The following is a 21,829-nucleotide window of genomic DNA, read 5'->3' on the forward strand; positions in this document are numbered from 1 at the left end:
TCCAAATGGGATTAATCACATGAAGTTTTTGTGCTATTTGCAGGTCTCTTTTATTTGCAGATCATTTTGTATTTCAGCAGCAAAGTTAGTCTGTGACCTTACAGACACTCCAGTGACATTTCGTTTAGTACCCATCTAAATGCATGTGCCTCTCTGAACCTTCAACATTTCAGCACAATTTGTGTCAATCAAAAGTAATGGCAAAACTATTTATATCACTTGAACACTGAACTTCCTTCCAAAAAAAAAACCTCCAATGAAATGAATCTGATTTGATCTATTGCTTCGTGGGAGTCTGTCAGTAATGATTTTTTTTTTGCTTTCATTTCTTTTCTCTGTTGATGTCTTGTTCTTCTCTGATCGCAGAGTGTCCAAAGGCCATTCATTAATGATACAATGTAAACAGAATTATTGTCTTTAACTATGGTCATATTGTTAATCACACCAGGGAGAATGGTTTACAAGATTCTTTGAATTCCAGATCACTGTAGTAAATTAAATTTTGTTCAGTGTTTATTTTTAAAGCGGGTTCAAAAGTTTAAATGGTATTTATCAAAATGTGATTACACAAAACAGGATGAAAATCTTCCTGGTTTTCTTCAGGTTTAAAAACAGGCATCCATTTTTTCATCTCTTTGTGTTGCCCCATCCCTGGCAGTGTTCAAGGCCAGTTGGTTGGGCCTTGCAGCAGCCTGGGAGAGTGGCAGGGGGTGGACTGGATGGAGATGATATTTTACAGAATACTGTGTTACTTTTCTTGTATTGGTGTCTCTGATCCTTCTGCCAGCAAAAAATAGAGTGAGATCTGCCCAAACAGTGCCATTGTATCATGGAAGGACAAAATGATGCCCTAAAGCAGCAGCCCAGAATATGCACAGTTTCTGCAACCTCCTGGACAGCCTTTGATACATTGAACATGAAATTGAAAGTTTTATAATTATGTTTTCTAGCATCAAAAGAAGAAAACTAATTTGAGAATGATATAAAAACTACTGACACATTTGAAGTAAATAAAAACATCAAAGTATCAAAGTGCACCTCTGTCTGAATCAGATTCAATAATAAGTTGTTTAATATATTCCATTAAAACAGAAACAAGCCTTTCACACCTTTTTGGTTGGCTGTAACCTCAGCAGTGTTAGAATAGAATAATTTTTCAAATGCATGGAGTTTGTGACAGAGCTGCTCATGTAGTTAATTTTGAAGCACATGAGGTCACCAAGAAGTATTTTTGCTGCAGTTTTAAGTTCACCAAAAGTGAACTTAAATATACTTGTATTTCATCTGTTTAAGGTGGTAATGAAACTCCAGAAAGAAGATTAAAAGGGAAATATGTTTCAGCATGTTATTCTTGCCATTATAGATTTAAAACATTCCAAAAATAATGCAATGTTGTGCTTAGAAAAAAAATGCCTTCTGTTTCATTTAAAAAATGCTAGATCATATTGTGATTTTCCACATTAAAAAAAAATGGAAAATTAATTCACAGCTGAGACTTTCTCAGGAGCAGCAGCAATTTTATTGGTACGAGCAGATTAAACAGATTAAAGTTTTGAGTCTGAAGCAAACTCAGGAGAGTCTGCGGACACCTTTTATCTTAATACATTTTAGTAGCTTTAATGACTAAAATCGGAATTTTGTGTATCATCTTAAAAATATAGTGAAAGATCAGGCTTAAAGCTAGTTATACACATTTTAAGCGTGACATTCAAGTGTGTAACATAATGATTATGCTTCACCTCTCTTTATTTTCCAACAAAAAGATCTACTAAAAATAGCTTTTCTAAAATGTGACATTCTTGCCCTTGACATGATGGGCTGAACATTTAGCGCTGGCTTGGGAATCACATAATTTTGAAATAGTTGTGTATTCCAGGAACAACACTGGCTTAATGAGCACTTAAAAATGCATATACTATTAAGTACAGCTCATGTGCTTGAAGGCACCATCGGACTAAATTGCCAGTGAGGCATTTTGTAAGGGAAAGGAAATACAGCAGACAGATTTCTTAATCAAGCTGTACTATAAAGTACTTAAAAGGCAAAATTGTAATAAATTAAGAAGACATTTGTGTTACTATTTTAAAATCGAGCACTAAACAGGGTCACTAAAACTGATTCCATTTCGTGATTTATTGAGATTGTGGGTAATTGTTTTGTGTTTCACAGAGGGAAAGGCCCCCTGAAGAATACATCCGATGTCATTAATGCAGCCAAGAAGATTGCAGAGGCAGGATCCAGGATGGACAAATTGGCACGGGCAGTAGCTGATCAGGTAGCCCCAAAATGAGCTGAAATGCACTGTAACCTCTATGGATGAGTTGCCTTTTGCAGGAAAAGTCTGTCTTATCAGAAAATTGCCTGTTGAGGGTCTGGATCCTGATCTTCCCATTGAATAGAAGGTGGTTCTTCTAGACCCATCAGCATTTTGCAGAGCAGGAAAGTCATAAATTAGTGTCTCCAAAGCTCAGAAATGCCTGACTTGTTCCTCAGCCTCACTTCTGGGCCTGTTAGAATTAGACAGAGACTCTTTCAGATTGGAAAAGACCTGTGAGATCATCACAGCCAAAATGTATTTGCTGTTAAAAAAGCAGTAGGGATTTGGATGCTCCTTTCCCCTTGCCAAGTGCCCTGGAATCCTTAGATTCTTTTCAGCTCTTTGTTCCAGCAATTTCCCCTTGATTTGGCACTTCTCTCCTTCAAGGTTCTCTGACTCCCTGTTTTCTGGTTTACCTTGGTGTACTGTGCATGTTGTGGGATTCGTCTCCTCACTTACTTTTACCAAATTCATGTCACAGCTGGGCAGATGACTTTGCTGTATATATATTTTCAGACTGGATTATCTATTCATCTTGAGAACAAGAGGAAGCATCGTATTAAAAGTCAGGAGCCAAATTTCAAATCCAGGTCCTGTATAGCTAATTTTAGATTCAGGCAAATTAAACATCATATTTGTAAATTTCCAGTAGTTTTTTTCATTTCATTTTCATCAAGAGAAGATTTGCTGGAATCGGGTAACTGACTTGCCTCTATTCTTTTCTTCAAAATAAGAATGTCATTTTCTTCTTCAAGTTAAGGGTGTGGTAGTGTTTAACACACCCTGCCATGGAATATGGGCCAGAGTGGCAAAAACCCTAAAGCTGACAATTTTCCTGTAACCTCAGAAATGTTAGGTTTAGGTCTTCAGCAGCAGCAAGCATTTTTTCCTGTAGTTAACCCATTCCAGTCTTTCAATTGTAGCATCTGTTCATTTTAACACAAGAAAGAAGAAATCCATCTGTCAGCTGATGAAATTCCTAGTCTGCAGTATTTGCAGAGGTGGAATATTTTAAAGAAAGAAACAGAAGGAGACTTGTTATGCTTAGAGTGCCTTGACTTGAGTCACATTTTAACTTTCAGAGGACTTTAACCCTAATAATAAACGGTGAAATTATTGTGAGAATGAAGTATTTGTTTTAATGCTTGCACTTTAAAGATGTTTCTCAGAACTCTGGAGACCTTCATGTAATATAAACTTTTTGTGGACAATTGCATTTTTAATTATTGTTCCAATGAGAGAGCCCTTGCATTTTTTTTGCTCCAAGGTATTTATATTTAAAGCCTTGACAACTCTGCAGAAGTATTGCTTTAAATTCATCCTTTCAATTCATAGGCTTCAAGAACTGAGTAAATATTTTTTATATTAAATTGGCACTGGTAGGGATAAGAGGTCTTTTAGGGGTTAATGCCTGAAAGAAAAGCCAAGTGACTCCTTTTGGGGTTATGAACAAGAATATATCCAACTACTTCACCATGAGCACATTCCTTGCCAGCATTAGGTGCTGGGGCCAGAGCAGTGATCTCAAAGTAGGAGCTGTGATGTTGTTGACTCATGTACATTTAGTTCTATCAGTTTTTCTTGAAGTGCTCTGGTAATATTTTTTTTTTTTTTTTAGTTGACCATAAACTCTGTGAGGCGATAAAAAGGCTTTGGAATCTTTGTTCCCCAAGCTATACAGGAACATTGTCAGTCAGACTTTGCTGGGTAGCCCCAAAGAGCATTTATTGGAGACATGCTGTTAGCAGTGGATCCTTTCAGCTCTGTTTCATCAGAGTGAATTACTGAGGTCTGTTCTCCTGAGGCAAGACTTTGAATATTAACTAAGGGGCTGTTGTTTGTTATGCTGTTGATATTGTGAGGGATGATGCAGTTTCTATTAAGAGTCCCAGAGACTATGAATAAATTGTACTGGGGCCCTTTCTAGTTCTATTGATTATGAAACCCTCACAGCATCCGTCACATTCGACCCGACCTAATCCTCCGAACGCCTGCACAAATGCCAGGGGAGCTGCCAGGCAGACAAGAGTTGGCATTAGAGTGGGGGTAACCACTCAGAACTGGGTTTATCTGGACATTAACTGGTATGTATTGGATGTTAACTTGGACATCCAGCAGGCAACCCGGATTTTCAAGTTAAACCCAGTCTTTTGGCTGCTCCGTACAATTCCATTAATTAATGCAGAGCATAATTTAAAATTATTATTTTGATAATACTGATAAAGAGGTTTCTCATTTTTCAGAAAGGCAGAGTGCATCTTTAGGTTGCAACTCATAGATCTTGAGTTAAATGAAAGGTAGAATTTGAGTTTTCTCATTTTATCTAGTACTTCATGTAAAGACAAAGTGGAATAGATCCACCTAATGCACACACACTGCCACTATCTGATTACCTGTCTTTAATCCCATGAACTCAGCTCCATCTAATGAGTGTTTGTGTTGTCTGCAGTGCCCAGACTCAGCCTGCAAGCAGGATCTGCTGGCCTACCTGCAGCGCATTGCCCTGTACTGCCACCAGCTCAATATCTGCAGCAAAGTGAAGGCAGAAGTTCAGAACCTGGGAGGAGAACTCATTGTATCAGGGGTAAGCTGGGATTTGAGTTTAGCCATTTGTTTCCCATGTAGCACTTGAAAGGGAGTATTTTTGGTTGCAATAATGTACAAAACAAAAATCCACTGATTCATAAGCAAGTTGGTTTTTTTTTAAATTCTATCACCATTATTCCAGGCCTTACAATAACGTGTGTAGAGCAATTTGATTTTCCAATTACCCTTTGTTTATACTAACCTTGTAGAATCTTCATTCTTCCAAAAGAAAAGTAATTTCATAGCATAGAAAGTCATTGTCAAGCTGTGAATATTATAATTATTTGGAGCTTTTGTATATTTGCTCATTATAAATTGTCATTCCTCTGTTAGTACTGGTAATTTCCTTCCTCTGTACAGAAGCCAACTCTATATGAAGTGCATATTGTTAAGATGGTGATGACTAATGGGATTCATTCACTCAGGTTCCAATGCACACTAGGTTTAGCAAAAGACTCTTGAAGGCCAGCAAAATATTTTAAATTTTGATGCATATGCTGTTTTCAAGTCCTATTGCAAGCACAGTGATTATATACTCTAATACCACCCAGCTATTTCAGTTATTTTCAATGAACACTACAAACTTCTTACACACAACCATTTGTAAAAATAAAGACAGGCAGCAGTAATATTATAAGCAACGATTTTTCCTACATTTTTAATTTTTTTTTCCTTCTCCTGTGTTGGCCTTTGAGCCTCTGGAGGTGGGCTAGAACCAAGAAGAAGCAATAACTGCTCTTCACGATTTTGTTTTTTTCTTTCACGCTAGTTTAGCCCCATGACGCCTTTGTTATCCTTTAACTCAAGTACAGACCATGTGTAAATTTGTAACATATACCTCTCTCCTGAGTGTTTTCAAAATGATAATGATTTGTGAGACCCAAAACGCTCAAAACAAATTGTTTCCAAATGTGGTTTTGAAACAGCACCCTTTCATTGTTTAAGCCCAATCAAGTACGAAGATTATTAGGACAACAGACTTGAGCCCTTCATTCCATCCATGAGATTCCCCAGTGGCATCACTGGCCTTCCTCAAACATATCAGAAGTCACAGAAAGTGTTCTCAGTCACATAGCATTTTTAATTTTTTTTTTGCAAAGCACCGTAGAAGGTCTTAAACATTTGCCAGGCTTTCTTGGATCAGGCATTCTGAAGCCATGCACACAGTCCTAAAAGGAGCTGCTTAAAGGTTCCTGTATCTGTCCTGCAATTGGTCTTCACTTCTTGACGTATGTACATATGTAATTTTAATACCTTGATCTTCCCACAGCAATGAAAAGATCCTCTTCCATTTTCCTGACACCAACGGCGTGGTCTGTCCTTGTATCACTGACAGCTATGCTGCATCGTAATTGCTATGATCTTTTCTTACCTCCTGCCATCTGGGTCCAGCCTTTCATACCCATCAAGTTGTCATGTTCATCTCTCTCAAACAATTCCCCAAATCAGTGCTTCTCCTGGCTTGGCTTTTGTGGTTGTGTGTGTTTCTTTTTTCGAGTCTCTTTATTCAGTGTTTGTGGATGCTGAATAAGCCATTGTGAACCTTGCGCATCTCCTCGTTCCTGGAACATCCCCATCCGTTGTGGAATTATAAGTGGCCAAACTGCTTGGGTTCATCATTCCAGTCTGGCATTGTTGGCACCTGCTGCTTCCGAGGCTCCATCACCATTGTGTTTCTGTTTGGTGGGGTTTTCACAGTCAGTCTCAAAGGCAACATGAGCTCCAACCACGGAAATTATTTGGGTCTGCTTCAAACTCCCTGTAAAACAGACCTACAGAAAATTTGAAGAATGTCCAGCTTGCTTCTTCTGCTGGTGCTCTGAGCAGGAGGAGGTATAGTGAGTTGAACTCCTGTGCATCCCTTTGTGAGAGCATTATCTTGTGATCTGATGTGACCCAGTCAGTGCAGAGCTTTCCTGACAGTGTTTTCTGAGCTGTTGGTCTTCAGGGTGCTGGGTACTGTATGCTCCTTTGCTATCCAGAGGTCTGGTATCCAAGTGCACATCCCCATCCGCTTGTCTACTTGCTGCTTCTGCTTCCATCTTCTTCTTCATCCTCTCTTGGATAGCCAATTACAAATAAACAGTATTTTATTTATACTAAAATGAAATACCATTATTTGGCAACTTGCATACAGTACAATGTTAGAAAGACGAGAGAAATCCAGAACTCAAGCCTTCCAGCCTATGACTACAGAAGTAAGTTTCTGTGATTGTGCTATATTTAAGTGTTTTGATGTAAATATCAAGCACCAGGACAATTATGATAATATTGTAATTTACTACTGTGTTTACAAAGAACCATGAGACAATTCAGATCGATCCAAAAGATGACTTGTGATTCAGAACTGTGATGGGGAGTAGGATCTCTGCTTGAATTTTTTCATTATTAAGAATATTAATCAATATTTAGAAATTAAATGAATGTATGCATATGTATGTTTGAAACTTGGTGTGGGTGTATGAATATTTATATATAAAGGAAAGAGACATAAAACCAATTAAAAGCTAAAAGACAGATGAAAGCCACCCCACAGTTCTTACAGTTTTGTTAGAGAAAAATATGTTGCCACAACTTCAAAAATACTGTGTACATAACATTTAATGTGCCGTATGTCTTTTGATGATACTTCTATTTCTTTTTTTTCCCCCCAAGAATCAGTAGTTCACTATGGTTCACCTCTGAAAATAAGCATAAAGATGATCTTGTTTGCTTTTTCCTCTATAGATTGATATGATTCTAGCATAGCATATGAAGAGTCCTTTTTGGCATCAGTGACTTTGCTGCAAGTAGGAAAACAGATCAAAAAGTTAGAAAATGTCACAGTCCTGAATTGTAAATTATTTCAGTAAAGAACCCACAGTTGTTTTCCCTTTTCTTTCTATCATTCCTTTTCCTCTCCGCTTTTTTCTTCTTTGATCTTTCCCATCAGACTCCCTCAATGCAGACAGCAAAATTATTTTTACCAGTTGAGTAAGACCAATCAATTGTGTGTTAGCACACATCAGCTAATTCCTCATTAATATTAAGAGGGCAAGGACAATTTAGACAGTCTGGTGGCTTGGCCCTTTATGTTCCAAGGTGAGATTCTTAATTCCTGATTCCAAAGGAGTTTTGAAAAGTAAAGTAAGGAAAAAACTCTAATATCAGTTCTACAGTGAGGAGCTCTGGAAACCCAAAAAAGATTGCAGGGAAGAAAATAAGCAAAAATGGTGAGGAGGATGTTAGATAAAAGCAAAAAGAAATTAATATCAAAACTTTCAGAATATTTTAAAAATATTTCTGAGTAGATGATAGCCTTGTTCCTAATAAAACTCTCTTTGACCTTGGTCCATAAACAGATATACGTTTCTGTAATTTTAGATTTCAATATTCAATTTCTAGTTCCCTTCTGAGAATAAACAACCTCCTTTAATGAAATTACAGAGTAAAAGCACTTCAAAATAATTTGCTTTGTCTCTTGCTTTGGTTTATTTAAGGTAATGCATATTTGCTTCATAATCACTTGCAGTATTGTATTGGAATGAATCCTCTGAGGTGCTGAGAGTACACTGCTCACAGTGAAGTAAATCCCATTTACATATACTTAGCTCTTGCTGATGGCCTTGCTTTTTTGTGAGAGCTACTTTTGTTCAATAGAGTTGCTTTTAATGATGTTTCTTATTTGGATTTAAAAAAAAAAAAAACAAAACAAAACAAAAAAACAACCCAAAAACCAACAGACTTCTAACTCTAGGGCTGCTTTATTTTTCTTAGCATTCCTGTCTGCCTCTTGTTAGCAAGAGAATTGCAATAAAACAAATCTATATATTCATTTCCTATTCTAGAATAAATATCCATTTGTCCCATTTACTGCAGCTCAGAAGGTGCTCAGCTCATTTACCTACTATCCATTTAGCTTGCATTTTTTTAAAGCTTTTGTTTATGTTAGTAGATTTGGCATAGTTTTTCCTGTGGGATTAGATTGAGCAGAATTTAAGAAAATCCCTTATCCAAGGCAGCTCGTTATCATGTTCTGATTTGATTTAGAGCCCTACAGATAAAATCAGCTGTATTATCAGAAAATTTGCCTGTCCTAAACTTCTGAACCAGACAGATATGCAGTGTCATACAGAGTAGCAGCCACGTGCCTTTGAACACTGTCCAAAAGTACAGAATCAATAGCTAAAGCACACTCCAAACATACACTTTAGCTGGACCCAGTTCCCAGTTATTTTCCAAGTCCTGTTTATCTTAACATAACAGGCTCAACTGTGATACCCTGAGAAGGATTCCTGTATTCTGTTGAAGATACAAGACAGTGTAGTTAAGTTTGGAAGTTATTTTAAAGGATTCTTGCTCGGTGAATTGAAGTGAGGAGTTTAACAGGAACAGGAAGGTGAAGGGCTGGAGCCACTCCATTAATTTTGGGTAAGACATGAAAATTGACATAACACCTGGGCTGGGAGGGTGGATAGATAAAAGTTTGAACAAATACAGATGTACTGCAAAATAATTATATGTTTATTTGTGATCAGTGATAAGAGTAAAGTAACCAGAAAGAGCCAGGCCTCATCAAATATGGCTGAGCCTCAATATTTATCAGAGAATAACAGTGAGCAGCCAGCATTTATTTCAGATGAGCTCACCAGCAGTTTCCCTATCAATTCTGCCTATGGATCTTACATCTAATAAAAATGGCTTAAATGTCCTACTTTTCTTTTAATTAAGGCTGAATCACTCTAAACTACCTCATACTGTACAAGCAAGTTGGTACCATGTGGGCAGTAAAGTATCAAGTTACTACATATAAATTCTATAGACTCAAAGAAAAATCAGGTAGTTTGGGGTTCACCTGTTACTAAAAGTGAGTAAGGCCGTCTCTCATTGGATTTGGATTAAGAGCAGTTACTTAAGAGCCACTGATGGGGTGTTTCATTTCCGTGAAGCTGAAAGCCTTGCTAGGGTATTACCCTTTGTTTTAAAGTTGGCAGTCAGAGAGAACCTTTGCATTTAAAATGCTTAAGAGAATGGGAAAAGTGTTGATGTGGAGTTTGGTAAACAGAGAAATTTCATTCTCCTGAACCAGGCAAGAATGGAGGATTATGTGAACGAAAGGGAGATCTGGTTAATTTACAAAACTGTTGGGTTCCTTCTCGTCAAGATTCTCAGGAGTGCAAAGGAGGACTCAGCTAGCACCACAATGAGTTTTGCTATAAATTTATAATAGAAATTAGCATCTGGCTCACATATCCTTGTCTCTAAACGGTAGAGAAGTCAATAATAAGGAGTTGGCTGCATGGTCACACTCAGAGTTGTAGTGAAGGGCTCGCTGTCCAAGTGGACACCAGGGATGAATGTGTTCCTCATAGGCTGGTGGTGGAACTGGCACTGTTTAACATCTTTGTCACTGACATGGACTGTGGGATCAAGGGCACCCTCAGTTTTGTGAGAACACCGAGCTGTGTGGTGCCACTGGGAGGGGAGGGATGTCATCCAGAGGGGCCTGCTGAGGAGGAGGGTCTGGAAGGACCTAGTGAAGTTCAGCAAGGCCAAGTGCAGAGTCACACAGCTGGGACAGGGCAATCCTTGACACAATCACAGGCTGGGAGGAGGATGGACTGACAGCAGACCTGACAAGAAGGGCTTGGGGGTGATGGCTGATGAAAAGCTCCACGTGACCCAGCAATGTGCAGCCCAGAAACCACACCACACTTTGCATCTGCATCCAAAGCACCGTGGGCAGAAGGGGAGGGAGGGGATGCTCCCCATCTCCCAGGCAACCAGCCACAGTATTAGGACACAGTCTTCAGCTGTGCCAGAGGAGGTTTAGCTTGTACGTTAGGAGGGATATATTCATAGAAAAGGTGATTAGACATTGGGCTGCTCAGGGAGGTGGTGGAGTCACCATCCCTGGGGGTGTTTAGGAAAGACTGAACAAGGCACTCAGTGCCATGGTGGTGCTGAGTCATAGGATGGGCTCAATGATCTCAGAGGTCTTTTCTAACCTAGTTGATCCTGTGATTCTGTGGAAGCAGAGGGTAGAGAACAACACTTAGGAAATAATAAAGAATTAAGCCAAAGAAATAGGAGATATGACATGTTCAGCAGAAGAAAGCCAAACAAAAAGCAAGATAGGAGTATGAAATCAAAGAATTGCAGTGTTGGGAAAGGACTGAGATGAGGTCAGGACCATAAAGTTTGTTGAACTCCACCATGATCTCTACTCTCGTAATATAACAAGGAGGGAGAGAAAATAAAAAACTCAGGGTCTTTGTTCTGACATTGTGATAAGACAGTTTCCAGGACAGGAAGGCTGGGGCTGGGTTGTGAAAGTGAGACCTTGATCTACACTGTGTATTCAAGTATCTCATGTCATCTGCTTTGAGAGACATTAAAGACATGAAAAATACAGAAAGATGTTTTAGCTGGACAGTTTGGGTTGGAGATATATTTAAGTAACTTCTACATAAGTGTGTGAATGTATGCAGATATATTGATATGTGTAAGGGTGAAACACAGCCATAGTAAGTGTACTTGGGTCCAAAATATACGGCTATGTGAAGCATATATACTTTTATACTGTATATACTTATACAGGTTTGGATAAACCTTCATCTGGAAAAAATTTGTTTGAACTGACTAATTTAGGAGTCTCAGAATTTAGGCACAGAATGTCCCTTGGTACACTGTCCATGAAGGGACTACCTGATGATGTGGTGACATAAAAAATTTATCATCTTGACACTGAGTCAATTTACTACTCCTAAAGGACAAAGACACCAGTGAGTTATGCAGGTTAATCAAAATGAGTGCTGATAAAATCCCTCATGGTCATATATTCATTATATATGATGTGTTTTATGGAAGCTCTGTTTAGGGCTTTCTCTAAGTTAAAACAGTGAGGAATTTCTAATTATCCTATGAAACATCTTAAAGATAAGTTAAAAAAAAAAAAAAAGGAAAAAAAAAAAAAAAAGAGGCATAAATAGATGTACTAGTAGTGGCTCTAAAGCCATTTGCAATACCTCTCCCAAATATTTGACAATAATAGGAATTGAGTTCATTGTATGTAGCTTACCTGTTGCATCTCAGTAAAGGGAACATGGACCAGGAGCTCAGAGAGTTTTTGAAGTTGGCTTCCTTGGAGGGATTCAAGCCTGGAGTAGACAGTGTAGCATCTGAGAAGATCTAATGTTGATAGTCAGCTCATTGCAAGTTAAAAGTTGTGCAAGAGTCCTCCAGAGGTCTCTTTTAAGTGATGATTGTACAGCATTTTGATTCAGCCATGTGAAAGATCCTGCAGGAGCTTGTTCCTGTGTCAGGGAGTTCACAGGGTTTTGCCTTTATAAAAGACGCTGGATTGGATGATAGTGTGTACCCTGAGCTTTGGGCATCAGGGAGATCATAACTGTGATCCACAGAAAAAACTGTGCAGAAGCCTCTGGAAAGGTTAATTTATTTTTATTATTGTATGGCTGTTCCTTCAGAGAATGTGGATGGTGGTAGACAGAGTTTATGTAAGGAAAGGCAGATGAACAGAGCTCAAGACACAACTGAAAAATCCAACAAGAAAATACTTTTTGTGCAATAATCTTGGTTCTTTTGAAGCTTCAATTTTTTTATATATAAAGCTATTTTTAGGGCAAAGAAAATAACTCATTTTATATGAATGCATGTATAAACACACATAAATATGAAACAATATATCCTGCATAAATGGAAAGGTGTTATCTGGAATTTAATTTGCAAAGCAAAATTACACTGCACTTGTCTTCATTAGAATATATTCATGGAGACAAGCAGTACACACACCATCTATATATCTGCATTCAGTAGGTTTAAATGTAGACATGTCAGACTTTTATCCTTATTAAGAACCGTTTTGGCTCCAAGGAACATGCTCTTGTGCTTTATCAAGTGACTAATATTCATGCATTTGTGAAGATTAAATTTATTGAAATTTCTCATTAGAACAATTTTCTGCCAAGAAAAGCATTTCTGATACCAAACAATATTAAGCCATTTAATTCCTTGAAAACAGTGTAAAATGGTACAGATTCAAGAGTGAGGCTTGAAACAAATATGACCATAGAAAAAGGTTAGAGAATTGATGAAAATGCTATTGTATGTGCTTCATTACATACTGCAATTGCTTTAAAAATTGTAGCCACTCAAAAATTCAAAGCTCACCTGCTACAGTAGTTACAGCTTCACTTCAGCCTGTTTTCCTATTCCAGGCCATGCTGAAGGAGCTGGGAACAAAATGGGAATATAATGGCTTTGTGATGAACAAATTACACCAGCCCTGCAATAATTAGCAGGGCTCAAAGACCATTCTAACACACCCTAAGATATGGTCCCAAAGGATTTTTCTTTTAAGAATTACTGTAAGGAAAGAGAGGACTTTGGTGCTATCCTATGTTCACTTGTTTTCCTGTCTTACTGCCTTTAAAAGAGACGGTTTGGGACCAAGAATCACCAGTTTGTATTAAATAAGAATTCCTGTTCCCTGGGGCAGTCTCAGTTGGCCTCCCTAATGCACAGCATGGATTTGCTAATCCCAAAGCCATAAATGAAAATGAGGTTTGTTTCTTGCACGTGGAATTAGGGGGACTGAATTTCCATATGACAGGTTTAACCCATAACAGGAGATTTTGGATTGCATTTCTTATACAGAAGTGCATCTTGTAGCTCTTGAAATTGTTTAACTCCTTGAGTTGGAAAGTGGTGACACTAAATCCTGCTTCTAAAAGTACTATCAGATGGTGCTTTTGCGGATATTAAAAGAATAACAACTAAAGTTCAGACTCGTCAGTTGCTTTGACTATAATTGTATTTCTTGATAACCAGAGTTGCAGACAAGTAACACACACATAGAACTATCCACAGACAAGAAGATGTGCCCTCGAGGGAAAACTACAGCAGGTTTTTCCAGCCTGAGTAAAACCAACTGCAAATACTGAACAGAATAGCTTACAACGAAGTTTTTAATAAAATCCACAAAAGAGATGTGTTTCCATTAAATGAGGGAGGTCATAATGGCCTTTAGGAAGAGAGCTAACTGAGTGAGGAAGGTTAAAATTAGCTTTCTGTCTTTAACCTTTGAAAAATTTTCTTCCACACTTGGGACATATTATGACTAAAATTATTACTAATGTACCTCATAGAAGCAAAGGAAGAATAATTCTGTTACCACATCTAATCTTACATGACAGGTAAGCAGCTGCTTCAACAAAAAGGGTTTGTTTTGTGTAATGTAATTAAGACATTCATGTGAAGTCAAAGTAAAAAGCTACCCAGTATCAGAAAAACCAATCCTAACCTCTTACTGTTAGGTATTCTCAAAAGCTTTCTTTAAACATCAGTTCTTTCTGATTCTGACTAATACATCATCAAAACCTTGTGAACTGGGTTACCAGGTAGGTAATAGTATGTCTAGAAACTGAGATGAAGCATACACGTAATGTGTCCCAAATCGCATCAAAAACCAAATTACAATTCTGTAAAACTGGATTAGAGCATCAATATCTGAGCCAAAAGACTGCAGAAACATTTTCATCCCCTTTTTATACCTGCAGCTGGGTTCAGCATTTCCATTGTCAAGAAGTTAGAGAAGATGCAGCTTTACTCAGTGTCAGGTATGATTCTCCATATTTCATCATTCCTTAACGATGACAGATAATGTACAAAAAGGATTTTCCCACTTATGCATCATGCTGATGGATACAGCAGCTGACTCTCTTTGGGTCAGAGGTGTGTCTGTGTTAAGCTCTCAGACTTTTATGATATGTGTCACTTTGGCATTTTTACATGGCCTTTTCCAGCTCTCGTTTCAATTCCTTACAATCCATCCCTTTTTCCCTTCTGTGTCTGTACCGGTCTGGGTCATGGTTCTGCAGGGTTGGTTCTCCCTGCTCATACTTCACTGACACCACCCAGAGGTGCCTGTATGGTGCCTGCCTTTCCCACCACGTGTTCATCCTTTTAAGCAAGAAAGAAAGCACATTTGGATTTTTTTTTCCATCAGATCTTTGAGGTCAGACTAAACATGGACCCCTACTTTAAGTTGATTTCTGATGCTTGGGTGCAAGTGGTTAAATCAATTACTTCAACAGCATTTGCATAGTTTTCTTATTCAGTTAGGCTTAACTTACGTCCCTCAAGAAAATATTTGATATTGAACTCTTCATTTACTGTCTCTCTGCATTTCCATGCATTTATTTAATTAATCTTAATTGTGTTCCTTGGAGCATTTGGAAGATTTCTCTACTTTCTTGCGTATATACATTTTAAAAACGCTTTCATGAGGTGTATTCTTTCTCTGCTTTTATTCAGTAATGTGTTTAAATCTATGTGCACAGCTCAGTCTTAACTTTGCCCTTCACTTAATATTCTCTTTATCGGCTACAGATATCATACTAAGCAGGTCAAAACAAGATTTCAAATTTACATAGTACTACCCTCAAAATACTATCTGGGGTATAATCTGCCACCCAATCTGTTGAACTGTTTGTATCACATTATCATGGTGGAATTTTCCATATTTCTTATCTTTTTTCTGGAGAATATCCTTGGCCATAGTCAGTCTTTCCAGGATTTAATTGTGCTTCTTCCATATGTTTCATCCTAATAAAAGACAACTCTTTATCCCTCTAAACTCTCTCTTTAGAAGATCTTAGAACTGCTGTTACATGTGTATTTTTTCTGATATTTAAGATTTTAGCCTCTGAACATCCTTCTCTTCTTCAGAAGGAGCAACCTCACATAGGCTTCATCAGGTCTGGTGGTCACAGGAGTTCGAAATAAGTTCCTACTTTATTTGGCAAAAACAACTGTGGTGCAGTGGTCAAGCCATAGGTTACCTAAGTTATGAATTCACTGAGTACTACTTGGTACTTTTTACCATAAAAGCCTTTAAAAATTGGATTTTTCTTTTCTCTTTAGCAGGCCATTAGACATAAATATTAATAAGGAGTGGATGCAAGACAGGGGAACAGAGGAGGCTTTCCTCCTCTCTGTCTTCAAATGTGCAAATAGTTTGTAACCAAGCGATGATGTACAGAGAAAACAGTTAAATTATGAACAGCACTATCATCATTTAGCATTCCTCAGCTGCAGCCTAGTTTTGCACTGTGTTCCTGCAGTTACATCTCATCTCTAACAGCCACAATAACTCTTCATTTCGCCCACTGGGCATCCACTTGTTGAGTTTTTAGTTCCACAAATGCACTGCTTTAAAGCAACATCTGCAAATACTGCAGGATCACCTCAATGATAAAAGTTTTGAAGGTTAGGAAGGAAAATGCTTGACTCTGTTATTAGGTGGAGTGACTGGTACTAGATGTGAGTCACACACTTTCCTTTTTTCAGTAGAAGGAAAGGAGAGAAAAGCAAAGAACACACTGACAGAGCAGGGAATGCACATTAATCATTATTAAGACAGAAAAACTAATCATGATTGGATTACAATTTACATGAACCTTGTAGCACCAAAAAGCCCGGGGGAAAGCATCAATATTAACTCCATGTGCTTATAATACATACCCTGAAAAGACATTTAAGTAGTATTTATTTTTCCTCTTCCAAAAGGCAGGCTCTTAGGCTAGCAGACTTTACTGGCACTGAATAGTCCCCCATTCTCTAAGCAGTTTTATTTAATGGAGTTAGGTGAAGCAGCAGAAAAAAAAAAATAATAAATATACTACTTTTTTTTCAATTTTAGTCTACAGCTAGGTTATTAAGAAAATCCCAGTGGATAATATAAGCAATTATGTTTACTCCCAAACCTGCTTTTCCAGAATTTGGATGATAAAAGTACCATTTACAATAAAGTAGACTTAATATCCCATTTTAAGTCCTCCAGTTTGGGATGTTTGAAAAAAAAGTGTGCCTCAGCCTGTATGGCTGTCATTGTCTAAAAATGTACATCCTTAAAAACATCGCCTCTTTGCAATTTTATTGATATTTTCTGGAACTTGAAAGTGTGCTCTGTAAATAAATGTATGCCCAGAATTTTTTATACTTCCCTCACTTGTTCTTTCAGCACAGTTTGTCAGTTCTCATTTTCAATGCAAGAAAACTGTAATTCTTTTACCGACCTCCCTCCTGCTGTGGTGTAGGAGGCCCAACCCTCTGGATTACTCTACTCAAGGGTCAATCTACAGGTGTGAATTGGCTGTTTATCCCACATGGGGGAACATGAGCATAATTCCTGTTGCAATCACTGGAATTTTAGCTGCTTGCAGTGGTGTGGGTGTTTTTGTGCAGCTTGGCTCTACAAAATCACAAATAAAATAGAGTCACTTGGGAATCTATTGACCAAATTCATGCCTGATCTGATGCCAGTCAGCGTTTAATTGGGATAGAGCTTTCTGTCCTCTCTGGTTGTCATCAAAACATGCCAAAAATGTTCCCCTTTTGAACCAGCAAGCCCCGTGGGGCCAGCAGGCTGACCCTGTGCTGTGGGAAGGAGTGAGAGGAACCCCCAGCTCGTGGGGTTACTCATCGTGGAGGAGGCCCTGTGTCCTTGGCCAAGCATAGCTCCTTCAGCACACGTTCCCCTCTCTCCTCACCTCTACCCTACGGCACAGTATTTCTCTTGCTCTCTCTCTCACTATCTCTTTTCTGTATCTCTCGGAAATCAGACTGGAGTTCAGAGCACTTTCACTACCTTTTATGAGGTAGAGTGTGATGTCATAGATGGGGGCAGGGCTAGTCAACTTTCCACCCACCCACCCACCTGTGCTGAGGGAGCTACGCTTGAGACTGGAAGCGGTGACTCCTCAACGGTGAGTAACCTCCTGTCTCATCTCTTTCTTTATAGCTTTGGGGGTGGAGGGAAGACACATGAGAATGGGGGGAGGTTTTGATAGTTTCTCTCTTTTTTTTTTTTTTTTAATTAACCATAGGACTCACAGAGTTAATTGCATGTGTTGTCTCAGTCACCTGTGGAGAAGCGTTTCCTCCCTGTCTAGAGTTAACTTCACCTGCCAAGCAATGGCCACGTTTCTCTGCACAGGTGGTCCATTGGCTGATGGTTAAACTGATCCTTCAGTGTTTATCTTGCCCTGTGAAAAGGCAGGCTCTGGTCCCCTTGAACTCAGTTGCTAAACTTCCATTAATTTAATTACAGTATTTAATTAGAGTGCTGGGCCATAATTTTCCTGAAGTTCTTTACAATTAAAGATGGTGTTATTTATATATTTATCATTATTAACTGTGGATAATGGCTGTTTATATGGGACAGGATTTTTTTTATATATAATCTCTATCACTGTTTTTATTCACTTTATCCAGAATATTTATGAAGCTGTGTATTGACAACAAGCCAATTATATAGACCTTTTTCGTAGATGAAGTAAAATTCAAAGGTAGATTGTGGAAGACATAAAATTAAGCAGAAAACCCAGAAGAGATGTAACTCAGTCTTAACCTTTGAAATTATAAATCAAAGCATTTGATTTTTCTTCTTTCTTTGATAAGAACTTGAGATGAGCAGGGATGATGCTGACTGACTTTCTTGGTGTGTTTTTTGTCTCACTACCTAAATGTTACAATTTTACTTTAAAGCATTGTCTTGTTACCTATTTCCCTCAGCCCCAGGTATTACTGCTTCACTGTTTTAATATCCCTCAGCATATTAAAAAAGACAAGATGGACTACGAAGACCTTCCTTTCTTGTTCTGCCTCCTGGGTATCTATTAAAGCTGTCAAGATGTCAGAGCTCTCATACTAAAGGGCAGAAGAAGGATCATATGAAGATTTTGGGCCCTAGGGATACTGCAAATCTTGTTCATTTAAAGCTCTTTACCAGATTCATGTGGGGTCTGCTCATATCCCAGTGGGAGGATCTAAGAGGCAGCAACCTGTCCTCAATAAATCAAAGAAGGAGAGTGCAGTCACAGCCCTTTCAGCAGTGGGGATTCACGGTCTGATTGATGAAGTACTTCTGTTTTCAGGTGACTAGGTGGCTTTGAGCAATTGGGTAAGGGTGCAGACCATTCCATCTTGTGGTCAGTGGCATTGTTGGGAATTGGTCCATAGTGATGGATAGATATTCCTCCCTGATGGCTCAGGGATGCTTTTTGTATCAATGCATAGGACATGTAAATGGAGCTCAGGAGGGGTGAGAGTCTTGTTTACAAAGCTACCTACCAAAACTTTCACAAGTGGTTGTTTCCCTCCCTGTCAAAGAGAAAAATAATGACCAAGAATATAAAAATGTCTCCCTGACAGGTGGCAGCTTTTCTAGCTTTGAATAATGTGCACAAGGTGTTTTATTACTACTCTTTATTCCCTTAGTAAACCAAACACTGAAATCTCCAAATCTTCCTTTGCAAAGCCCCAAACTTGCCTAGGAAATTTAGCTTCCCCATCACTCTTCAATCTGTTCAGGAAACAAAGACAAAAAACAGGTTAGTCAATCTCTAATGTTTCACTGGGAAAACTTTATGGGAATTGCTGCTCTTAAAGCTGATTTGAAGTTTGTTCTTTTCAGAGGCAAATGCTTGGAGGTAAAATTTAATTTAGATCCGAAGCACATCCTTTGCTGATGAGTTTATCAAATTGCCTTAGCACATAATTATTCTTGCATAATGCAGGAGACTTCAGTTTTTGCACAGAATTTATAGAACACAAAGAGCAAGTGTTAAGTGCCCTAATCTCACTTCAATGATACAAAAGCATTTTGGTGGAATAGAAAGATAAACTCTTTTTAGACTGGTGTAAGTATCGGGAAAAGGGAACCAGAATTGGTGTCATTCAATAATGATGGTCAATCAGAGGCAGTGATCAGCACTGAGGGGATGTCGTGGAACAGAGATATCAGCGGATTACTGTGAATCCAGAAAAGTTTGCATTCTAAATTTGTCTTGTAAGATGAGCAAATTAGCAGTTGGCTGACTTCTGTATAGTGGGGAGTTTGTCGAGGGAAAGATATTCCAAATTACATGAACTGTTGCAATAATTAACCTGAAATCTGTCTGTGCCAATTCTAATAATAATTTTTTGTCCAGGTAACCACAGGCTGTGAGTTTGGCAGAGTACCTTAACATTGGAAGAACAAATAAACTAATGTTACATTTACTGAGATAATTCCCCTGTTAAATTATTTTACTGGCAGCTATGATTTAAAAAAAATGTTTAGATGTCTGAAGTGCACAGATTCCTACATTTTACAGCATAGGCTTAAATGTGTATTCAGTCAATTACAAAGTTTGTTTAATGTTATTTTCATGTGCATTACATAAAATTAAAATACTATAAGGCCTAGATTTCAGCTGATTTTAGTGCTTAATGTGAAAACTTTTAAAGCAAATATCTGAGAAACTTCTTCCAATACACGCTAATTCAAATAAGTTAAATCTTCATAAATTATTAGGAAACTGAAATTTTTGATGCAGTATTCTTAAAAAATTTATACTTGCAAGCACGTTGTGTATAATCATCTCAAAACAAACCCAAAATATTCACTAGCCTATTTATACCTATATATTTAAGGGGATCAACATTTAAATGAAAGATTTATTCCTCAGTCATAATGGCAAAGCGTGAGCTGTAGTTTGATGATGTAAGATCATCTACAGGGATCAAGCATTTTTTTTTCAGTATGATTAAAGCAGCTATGTGAAATTCCCAATTTTTCTCTATTTGCCAGGCTGGTTTCTCTTAGAAGTTGAATTAAAATTTTGTGGGTTGGCTCTTACCTTCTTTTTCTCTGTGAGAAGTGAGGGAGAGCTGTGAAATGCACCATCTGTTCCCAAACCATGTCAGCTGGCAAGGAGATGCTTCTCCCCCTGCCCTTTCTCCCTGCAGTTTTGGGCTGGTTTAACACCACTGCCTCAACACGAGTTGTGTGGATTTAATCTTGTTTAAGCAGGAGAATTCACAATGACAGTGCATAGCATTCTAGAGGACTCTAGACAAATCCTGTTGATTTTAATTGCAGTCCTTTTAAAGCTCGGCCTCAGCTTGTTTGAATTTGCAACACAAATGCTCCATGGCACTTGAACTGAGTGTAGGGGAAGGAGGAAACCAGGACTGCCTTAACACCCTGGACTTTCTGATCCTGGGACAGTTGCACTGAAAGACATTAAACATGATTCTCTTAAATCACAATCCTTTGGATTTCTATCAGTCCGATCTGAGTGTCTCAAAGCAAACACATGGTGTACTCTGGTATAACTGAAAACAGAAGTAAATATTGTCATTATTTCCTTTCTACAAATAATGCTGAGCCATGCTCAAGGCAGAAAACATCTATAGAATCATGATGGTTTTCAAACATTACATACTCCTTCATGACTCAGTTCACATTCAAGACCAGCATTTCTCTGTCTTCCATTTGATATTCTAGTTTCTGCCCTGGATGGCCAAATTAAAATAAAACCAAAACCAACAAAACAACCCCCAAAAAACAAATTAACCACAAATACTGCCATCCCTCCCCCCCAAAAAACAGGAGAAAGACTTCACCCAAGTTAAGTATGTTTTGAAAAAGATAGAAAGAAATCCTGCAGTAACAGTGGGAGGCTGCCGCACTCCAGCTGTGCAAAAAGATGAGAGTAGGTCTCTGGTGTAATGGAAACTGATTGTTTTATTATTCAGAAAGATTTTAATTGAATTATGAAGAGGTTTTTGCTCTCATCTCTATTGCTGTGTGAATACTGACTCATCTAGCCAAGTGTAAACATCTGCATCTGAGATGTTCGCTGGAGCCTTCCTTTACATGGAACTCAAGAGGCATTTCCAGAGGGCAGAGATTCTTATTTCAGGTAGACACTGACAACTGCTTAGATTGGTAATACCTTAAAAAATACAGAGGCATGAGTGGGTGAATTATACCGTGTGTACAGAGTGAGAGAGTTTAGCCTTGGGCTTCTTTTCAGGGTTTATATTGATATGTAAGTAAATTCAACTTTCTGTGAACTAAGCTGACACGTAATT

At 38.2% G+C, this 21,829-nt stretch overlaps 1 protein-coding gene across 6 annotated transcripts in view; it reads left to right on the forward strand.

The window, feature by feature from the left end:
• CTNNA2 (catenin alpha 2) overlaps positions 1-21,829 on the forward strand; it is a 462,766-nt gene that overhangs the window by 428,861 nt on the left and 12,076 nt on the right. For 5 of the 6 annotated variants that reach the window (XM_040064114.2, XM_040064113.2, XM_040064112.2 and 2 more), the window contains 2 exons: positions 2,170-2,275; positions 4,767-4,901. In XM_040064114.2, coding sequence (XP_039920048.1) covers positions 2,170-2,275; positions 4,767-4,901 — 241 coding nt within the window. Of the gene's footprint in view, positions 1-2,169; positions 2,276-4,766; positions 4,902-17,529; positions 17,674-21,829 lie in introns of all 6 variants that reach the window. The other variant, XM_040064118.2, reaches the window with a different exon arrangement.

Source organism: Hirundo rustica, chromosome 5 (genome assembly GCF_015227805.2).
Source record: "Hirundo rustica isolate bHirRus1 chromosome 5, bHirRus1.pri.v3, whole genome shotgun sequence".
Taxonomy (NCBI): domain Eukaryota; kingdom Metazoa; phylum Chordata; class Aves; order Passeriformes; family Hirundinidae; genus Hirundo; species Hirundo rustica.